This window comes from Caretta caretta, chromosome 18, assembly GCF_965140235.1.
Source record: "Caretta caretta isolate rCarCar2 chromosome 18, rCarCar1.hap1, whole genome shotgun sequence".
Taxonomy (NCBI): Eukaryota; Metazoa; Chordata; order Testudines; family Cheloniidae; genus Caretta; species Caretta caretta.
In genome coordinates, this window is record NC_134223.1 from 11,493,318 (window position 1) to 11,502,633 (window position 9,316).

The 9,316-nt window shown below is 52.3% G+C and overlaps 1 protein-coding gene across 4 annotated transcripts in view; it reads right to left on the reverse strand.

Annotated features, from left to right (window-relative positions):
• The window catches only part of C18H1orf167 (chromosome 18 C1orf167 homolog), a 28,616-nt gene extending 19,987 nt beyond the window's left edge, over positions 1–8,629 (reverse strand). For 2 of the 4 annotated variants that reach the window (XM_075121044.1, XM_048824654.2), the window contains exons 1-4: positions 8,522–8,629; positions 6,484–6,702; positions 982–2,927; positions 285–328 (exon numbers count right to left, since the gene is read on the reverse strand). In XM_075121044.1, coding sequence (XP_074977145.1) covers positions 285–328; positions 982–2,927; positions 6,484–6,613 — 2,120 coding nt within the window. In that variant the 5' untranslated portion in view covers positions 6,614–6,702; positions 8,522–8,629. Of the gene's footprint in view, positions 1–284; positions 329–734; positions 932–981; positions 2,928–6,043; positions 6,168–6,483; positions 6,703–8,521 lie in introns of those variants that run through there. The other 2 variants (XM_075121045.1, XM_075121046.1) reach the window with 2 other exon arrangements.
• Between the last annotated feature and the right edge of the window lie 687 nt (positions 8,630–9,316).

Genomic DNA, 9,316 nt, shown 5'->3' on the forward strand with positions numbered 1-9,316 from the left:
GCACTACTAGAGGGGAACATTAAACCAAGAGTTGCCTTCTGCCCACTGCTGGAGCTACCCAAGATGGAAGTCCAAAGACGTGCCAAATTTTTTTTTTAAAGCATACTCAGTTCTGGATGTTGCAGCCATTTATTCTCCAAGGGCTAACTACTCTCCCAACTCTACGTGTTCCAGGTAATATTGTGGCACATTCCCTGGAACCATAAGCCCCAGGCAATGTTCCATGGCCACACATTTCCAAAGGCAACTCCCCACTCAACCCCCTCACCCAAAGCCCTTTTTACCTTCTCTCTTTCATCTCCAAACACGAGACGTTGTTCTCTGGATCCTACAGGTAAGAGCAGACAGTGACGCACTGGTATTAGCTGCAAGAAGTGCCGGTCTCACAAGTACTAACAACCCCCAGGTGGAAGAATCAGGCTGTGGTCACATGATGTGCAACCTCACACAGCCATTGTGGTTGGGAAACTAACGCTCAGCCATGAGGCAGGGCGGTCCCAGCTGACTGCCCCAGCACATCCTATGCTGAGTAGAACCTTGCTTTGCAAGTGCTTCCTTTAATTTCAGCACAAAAGAGAGTGGGAGAACTGGGCCCTCTGTGCTCCATTGCCACGCCTGCAGCAGAGTTAGCCATCATGGTGCTTTCCCTCCCCTGAGCCAGGAAACGTAAAATGCAAAGGTGATCTTTGAGAATAAGACACTAGAGAGAGGGAAAGGGAGATGGTGACACTTACTCTAAGACCCATGTCAGAGATACGATACAAGACCAGATGGGCCACTGGTCCGTCCCCTGAGGGAAGGGAAATGATGTCTGCAATTATTCTTGGGGGCTTTCCCATGGCCCCATGTGGAGATTCATCCCCACACCTCCTTTCCCTCAGCACCTCCATTCTTCACCTCCAGCTGCTGCTGGTGAAAGGTGGAGACGAACACAGGAGGGTACAGGAGAACCTGGATGCTGTGCACTGACAGGGTCCTCACCCGTGGTAGTCTTCTGTCCTGCACCTGGCTGCTTTCCTCACAGTTCTGCAGTTCCCTGTTGCTCCTTTCTGCAGGAAGCTTCTCAGATTGGTCCCAGTCTGTGTTGAGCCCCTGATCCATGCAGAAGGCCTCCTGGGAGCGTTCTTCATTTCCTCCCTCATTGGTAGCGTTCGTATCATCCACGGCAGCGGCAACCAAAGAATATTCACCAGGACCTTGCCTAGCTGTTACCCTGAAAGGGCTGTAGCTGGGACTAGGCACAGACTGCCTGTTATTCACCATGGCTATTCTCCTGGCTGCAGACGATACGATGTCACATGCCTCTGCTGACTCTCCCTGGTCTTTGCCATGAGGCTCAGAGGTGCCGACGTCTATGGAGCTCATATTGAGCTGCTGGACTTGACCGATCCCTGCATCTCCAGGAGACTGGACTCTCAGATGCACTTCCCTTGGAGTCCCATACACAGCTACGCTGACATTCATTGCCGCCCTACCCTCTTGTGTCTCCAGTGACAGCTGCAAGCTATCTGGGTCTGGGCCAGATGGAAGGGCCTTCCTCCAATGCACGGAGCAGGGCGACTCTTCCACTCCAAGTGGCTTTTCAGGGAAAGTAGTTTTTACACGGCTGAGCGTGCCGTTCGTTTGTGGAGTGTGCTGTACCTGAGATTTATACCTGAGGTAGGGAGACCAGTCACGGGAACTACCTGCGTCTGTATCAACCAGGTAGACCGAGCTGGCATCAGCACAGGGGGTTTCTGGCCAGATTCCACCTGAAACCTTGGTTCTTTGCACATATAATTCAGTATTTCTGCACCTGTGACAGAGAGAGGTAGGTTCGGCATCCCCCACGTCACCAGTCACTGAACCAAGACCCCAATCCCTAACAAATGGGGGACCCCATTTCATTCTAGCCTGCTTAGCACTGCTCTGTTCTCTAGCAAGGTCCTCTCCCACACTCAGGACAGCAGGTGTAGAGACCTCGGGGGCAACGCACAACCTGCAAGCTAGTGGAGAAGACCTGGACTCCAAAGGGAGGGAGCTCCATATCCCCATTAAAGCAGCTTCTTCCTTAAGCCTCTGGATTGAGCAGTGCAGGCTGGCAGAGGTCTTGGAGGACTGCAGGACAGACTGAAGGGCCACAGAGCGAGGAAGGGACTCTGCCAAGCTGCGGGGACCCAGTTCGACCAAGGTGAGGGCAGGCCCAGGACAACAGGAGTTCACACTTCCTCTGGAGCTCCCTGGAGAGAGACATACCATTGGGCTGTGGTGGGGGACAAGCCCAGCAGAGGAGATTACAGGCACTACAGCTGGGGAGAGGGAATCTGTACTGGCTAGTAAAGGATTCCCATAGTCTGCATCATAAGCAGCGAAAGGTCCATGTTGCTGCTTTTTCACTTGTTGCTCATTGCTCTGGTTTCCTCCCTCTGGAAGGTTATGGCAGGTGGAGTGCACAGAGGACTGGTCCCAGGGGCTAGACCCCTCCTTTGGTTTCTTCTTGTGCTGCAGGCTCCTCTCCGGGAGGTGGACACTCACATTCTCCTCACTCCTTGCTAGCCCAGCCGTGTCAAAGCGGAAAGGTCTCCGCTGAAGATCCACGTGGGGTGGAGCTGATGAAGGTGGCAGGGGATTATCACATGCCACCTTTCCAGAGCTGCCCCGCTGCAGCCTGCAGTAGAGGTTATTTTGCTGCTGGGAGCAGGAGAGCTGGTTGGTAGCAGCCCGGAAAGGCTGAGAAGAAGGGCAAGAGAGATTAGTCTGTATCAGGCTGGGATCCCTCTTCTTGGGGCCTTTGCTTTTTACAGCTGGTGCACTCCTGCCTTGCTCCGCTCGCCAGCCAGGGGTTACAGTGAATGCAGCAGCATTGGCCCACCGATGAGTAGCTTCAGCTCGGCTTCCAGCGCCCAAATACAGATTTATGTTCACGTTCTTCTGGACTTTTCCATGCTCTAAAGAAAAACAAGAACCGTTCTTTTCAAGGGAACATCAATAATTCATCACCACATCCCCAACAGCTTTCCACGCACCTCAGGGACTCCCCATATAATGAACCTCTTCTCTCTGATCAGCCTCAGTCCCAGCACTGAAAAGATCATGTACACTATTGAGTTCCTGTTAAAGAGAGAGACTTCCTTCTGGCAGGGCAGGAGGAATTTCAAGGGGACAGCCCGAGATCTTAACAGGAGCCTAGGGAAAGTGGGATCTCTCCTAGCATTATTATTCTTACACTTGCAGCCACCAATGGATAAGGCCCTAATTACTCTTCAGCTCAGAATGCTTTAGCCAGAACCGAGACTAAATACAGGTTTTTGCTAGTAAGATGCGAATACAGTTGTCCCCTGGCCAGTGCACACACTAGTCTGTAGATGGTTTTCTATAGCATGGGTAGGCCCAGTTGCCATCAAACTAACACGTTTCTAGCAAGAACCATGTTTCAATAGTTCTGAACAACGTGGTTTGAACTGGAGCATGGACACTCCCTCATCTTTGTCTGCAGGGCTTGGGTCTCTCATCCACATGAATTCCCCCTGGGCTGGGGTTCATGATAATGCCCTGAGCTGTTTCAAGTACAGTTCAGTCTTGCCGCATGGATGCGACTGAACTGCGTTTTACTCAGGTTCCCAAATCATGCTACAGTCTGGCAAGAGTCCAAGGCTGCAGCACATTTAGGAATCACAGTTTAGTCTCATCTACATTACAAGACCAGAGCATGTTTTAAGTAGAACTACAGTGCACACAGGTCCCTAATTAGCAGTCTTGCCTCTGTTCAAATCCCCTCCAGGATGTAGGCTCATACCCATTGCTGATGCTGCAGTACTAGGGGGTTGTGTGCTTTCATTCCTCTGTCTTCTGTAAGAAGAAACTGTTGCCATTCACCCCCTTTTTAATGCTTACAAGGAGGAGTCCCCACTACTCCATCTCGCTGGACTGCTGGTTGATTAAAATTGGAAATTACCCATTTACAGCCACACAAGGCAGAGCACCAGAAAAAAGTAGGGGGAATTGAAGGAACAGCTTGAAGTGAGCAGTTTAACCGTTACTTTTTTTTAAAATGGGCAGTGAATGTGAGCTGAAAAGTACATTATGAAATACACTCACACCTGCACCCCTCTCTCTTCAGCAAACTCAATGAATCAGCCAAAGCTGACTGTGAAATGAATATCAATCATCTTTGTCACATCAAGAGTGTTTTGGAACAATATGCTCGAAAGCCAAATATGTATCTTTAGTTGGGTATTACACACTAAGGCTTAATTTCTAGGCTATCATCCTGTCTCCCAGAAAAAGGCCCAAACAGCCAACTACCAACCTCGGCTATCTCTCTTTGCAAATGGGCTGCTGGTCCTTCTGACACAGAAATTCAGCCAACAATCTGATCAAAGCTGGGAAGGAGACACTCATTCGCTGATACTCCAATTATCTTTGGGAACGGCTGTCACTGTCTTTCATATGTTCTCAAACATATTGCAAAGGGGAAGATTTTAATTAGGGGCTGGCATCGCAAAAGTGAACAGACTTTCCACAAGTTTCCAGAGTGGCACTGGCTTCTCAGTGCCTATTCTTGCATAAAGCATAATCACAAAGCACAGCACGCTGGCGCTTCAGAAAAGGATTCATTGCATCCCAGGAATTTCCACACAGCTAGCAGCATGTTGCTAAAAAGGGGGTTTAATAACAGGCCCAGAATCACAAAGGGACAAGCCCCTTCAGGTGCTATGTTTCCTTCCATCAATGCTCACCACAGGGTCACATCAGTCTGCTTTTAAGTTTGAGAATCTAGAAGTTACAAGCAAACGATCTCTCACATATAGACACATATGCTATCCCAATCCTCATTACATTTCTTTCTGCCAAGCACTAGGTCCTTAACACATGGCCAGGATTAGATTTTAACAACTATTTTTACCCAACTCATTTAGACCTTGTGTGGACTAGAAAAAAAAATGGTGTCTATTAAATCCACAGTAACTAACATATGTTAGCTAACCCTTCTAGAAACACCACTCGGACCCTAGTGTAGATGCAGGTTAACACTTTTAAATCAGGATTAATTGATCAAAGACAACGAGATTTTTAAAAATGTCTAGACTAGGAAAAGAGATGGCTTAACAGAGACATAGGTCAAACTCAGCCCCAGATTTAGGCTTTGAAATAAAAACAAGTATTACAAACCCCGACCAATGGACTTTTTGTTGTTGTTGTAATTCCAATGACAATAAGCAGGATTTAAAAAAAACAAACAAATAATTGCAAACTAAGTGGTGCAGCCTTGAGCTAGTGCACTGGAACTGGAAAAACTAAACCAACTAGAAACAAAAGTGAAACTGACCAGTCTATTTTCAATGTCCACACTGAAAGGAAACAAACAGCATAATTAACCAAAAGTCAACTGGATTGTTTTCAATTCATCCCCTTTCAATACTATGAGACGTTATCAATAACAAAGGGGACCTCTATTGTTAAAATACATAACAAACAAACATGCAGCACTTCGATCAGATCAGTGGGTTCTTTCCCCATCCACAGAGACTTAAGGTGGTAGATTTTACATTTCACAGGTGAGGAAACTGAGACATACAGCAGTGACTTGCTGAAGGTCACACAGTGAGTCCGGGGTAGAGATGTCTTGATTGCTCAATGCACTAGACCACCATGCACATGTAGGGCTTTTAACCCAATATTGTCCCTTGAGTCTAAGAGAGACTCACAAATGTTACTTTGCTGAGCTGGAAAAAGGGTGGGTCTGCCATGGCTGCTAAGTGATGATCAGACCCTCTCTCCCCATCATCTTGCAGCATTGTATGACTTGCACACTCCGCCTGCCAACAACCAGACTAGCTCCCGTGGTGATCCACCCGAAGCACTAGAAACTGTACCTGGTTGGGTTTGAGGGAAATCTTTCCCTGGGCCGAGCCTCAAGGAGCCATGCTAAGCTTTCTCAGCAGGAAATCGCTCTGGCACACATCCCAACCCCCACAGCTGCACGTCCCGGTGTAGTTCATATCGACCGTGGGATTGTCTCTCCTTTTGTGCTAAACCACCTCTCCTGTATGAAGTTACTCACTCCGATAGCCACCACAGGACATGCCACTCGCTCCAGCCAGAACCTCAGGGACGAGAACAAACGTCTCTTTGTGTTTGATTCTCTAAACTCACTGCAAACCTGCAGCTTTGTCCACTTAATGCCCCCAAATCCCAGCAGCAAGCGCACCCCAGCTGAGGCACTTTAAGGAGCTTATCGCCCATGATTAGTGATGCTGGCTTGTCATTGTGACTACAGATGTCCATGGAAAAGGAGCTTTGACCCATGTCTAATTAGAGCTACATCCTCAAGATGGCACAGATAAATTAGCCAACCCATTCGGGAGGGCTAATGAAAGCCCTCCCCAATGGGGGGCCTCACTTCCTGACACCCAGTTTGGTAGGTTACCTGGATAGAGCCCCTAGGTAACAGAGTGATATACACCCTGGAAACCCTGCAGCAGACAGGGCAGAGTTGCTTACCTGATTTCAGATAGCTGCTCAGGAGAGGGGGGATGTTTTCTTTCTTTCTGCTGCTCAAGCTCCTATTTGTGTTCTCCATGCTCTCTACACAGTTCAGGGGAGACCTTGGCACCCTGCAAACTGGCTTCATGGAAAGGCCTTTCTCACAGCAATGCAGGTTATACGCCACTGCAGGCCCATGATATGGGAAATCAAAACCACCTCATCAGGGGGAGCAGGCTGTAATAACAGACAGATGTGTTTGTTCCAGAGCTACAGACCCAGGTGTCCTCCCCACATCCCACACTATTGTGAAGACCTATGGGCCAGGGGAGCATCCAGATGTTCCTGGCTATCCCACTGAATCAGCCAGAATGATGTTTACTCATTAATAGCACAACCCTGAAGTTATCCCTTGGCCTCCTATAGGGCAGGCCCCTGTGTGTGCGCGCCTCAACGTACCCCTCTGCACTCCTGGAAAATCAGCCTGTCTGGGCCTGTCTCCCTCCCCCCCGGCAATGCCCAACAAGCTGGGTCTGTGCTGAACAGTCAGTCTGTCTGTCTGAGCAGCAGGCTGAGCCGCCTCTGGTCTCCTGCTGTCTCTCTCTCTCTCACTCTTCCAACACCCTGGGTTCTTTTTCTTTTCTATGTATTTCAGTGCATCTGTGCTGAGGGGCAGAGGGCTACCGCTGTGTCTGCCTGTGCTGGGGGGGGGGGGGGGAGCTGTCAGGTGTCTGTCTGTGCTGGGGGGTGGAGGGCTACCACTGGGTCTGTCTGTCTGTCTGTGATGGGGGTGTGTGTGGGAGCTGCGGGATGTCCGTCTGTGGCAGGGATACGGTCGGGTGTCTGTGCTGGGGGGGTGAAGCTGTTGGGTATCTGTCTGGGGTGGGGGGTTTAAGGTGTCTGTCTGTCCTGGGGGAGGGGTGGAGCTGTTGGGTGTCTGTGCTGGGGGGTGGGGGGTTTAAGGTGTCTGTCTGTCTGTCTGTGCTGGGGAGGGGTGGAGCTGTCGGGTGTCTGTGCTGGGGGGTGGGGGGTTTAAGGTGTCTGTCTGTCTGTGCTGGGGGGGGTGGAGCTGTTGGGTGTCTGTCCTGGGGGGGTGGGGGGGTTAAGGTATCTGTCTGTCTGTCTGTGCTGGAGGGGGTGGAGCTATTGGGTGTCTGTGCTGGGAGGTGGGGGGTTTAAGCTGTCTGTCTGTGCTGGGGGGGGTGGAGCTGTTGGGTATCTGTCTGGGGTGGGGGGTTAAGGTGTCTGTCTGTGCTGGGGGAGGGGTGGAGCTGTTGGGTATCTGTCTGGGGTGGGGGGGGTTAAGGTGTTTGTCTGTGCTGGGGGAGGGGTGGAGCTGTTGGGTGTCTGTGCTGGGGGGTGGGGGGTTTAAGGTGTCTGTCTGTCTGTCTGTACTGGGGGGGGGTGGAGCTGTTGGGTGTCTGTGCTGGGGGGTTTAAGGTGTCTGTCTGTCTGTCTGTCCTGGGGGAGGGGTGGAGCTGTCGGGTGTCTGTGCTGGGGGGTGGGGGGGTTTAAGGTGTCTGTCTGTCTGTGCTGGGGGGTGGAGCTGTTGGGTGTCTGTCTGGGGTGGGGGGGTTAAGGTGTCTGTCTGTCTGTGCTGGGGGAGGGGTGGAGCTGTTGGGTGTCTGTGCTGGGGGGTGGGGGGTTTAAGGTGTCTGTCTGTCTGTCTGTCCTGGGGGAGGGGTGGAGCTGTTGGGTGTCTGTGCTGGGGGGTGGGGGGTTTAAGGTGTCTGTCTGTGCTGGGGGAGGGGTGGAGCTGTTGGGTGTCTGTGCTGGGGGGTGGGGGGTTTAAGGTGTCTGTCTGTCTGTCTGTGCTGGGGGGGTGGAGCTGTTGGGTGTCTGTGCTGGGGGGTGGGGGGGTTTAAGGTGTCTGTCTGTCTGTCTGTGCTGGGGGAGGGGTGGAGCTGTTGGGTATCTGTCTGGGGTGGGGGGGTTAAGGTGTCTGTCTGTCTGTCTGTGCTGGGGGAGGGGTGGAGCTGTTGGGTATCTGTCTGGGGTGGGGGGGGTTTAAGGTGTCTGTCTGTCTGTCTGTGCTGGGGGGTGGAGCTGATCCTACCAAGTGTCCGTCCGTCCGTCCGCCCGCCCGCCCGCGCTGGGGGGCGGCGCCTCCTGCCGGCCGTTGGGTCTCGCGCCCCGTTTCGAAGCGGGCGCGGCGCTCGGCGCGTCGCCGGCGGGGCAGCGCGAGGGGGAGCCGGGGGCCGCGGCCGAGCGGAGCCGGAGACGCCCCGCGGGGGCCCCGGCAGGGAGCCTGCGACGCTCGACGGGCCGGGGGCGAACCCGCAGCCGAGCCTGTGGCTGCCGCGCCCCCCGGGCGGGCTCTGCAGAACCGGCGCCGCGGCTTTCCCCGCCCCCCAGCCGGCGCCGCCGAGCTCCCCAGAGCCGGGCCCCCTCCTGCCCGCAGCCCCGGGGCCGAGCTCACGCAGGCCAGGGACAGCAACGGGGGGATTCAATGAGCCCCGGGGGTAAAAGCCCTCCGGTGAGCCAGCAGACTTGCCTGATCTTGTTTAAAAACAAAACTACCAGAAGAAGGGCGGGGGAGAGGGGAGAGGAGAACCTCTTTGTGCCTCAGTTTCCCCATCCGTGAATGAGGGTCATAACATCCACTTCGTAGGGGCCCTTACCAGAAGTATCTTGCCAACCCCCACCAATCAAAAAATCTTGAGTCTGAACCCTCCCCACAAAATCACCAGCTCCTCTTTAAAAGTCTCTAGATTTTAAAGAGAAGACACTGCTGGTTCTCTTTATCTGCAAAAGGTGCTGGCTCCAGAGAGGGGAGGCAAGGCACCAGAGGAAGGCTTGCATTTACTTAGGTCCTACAAAAGCTGTGCCTATGTTTTTTTAATTGCTATTA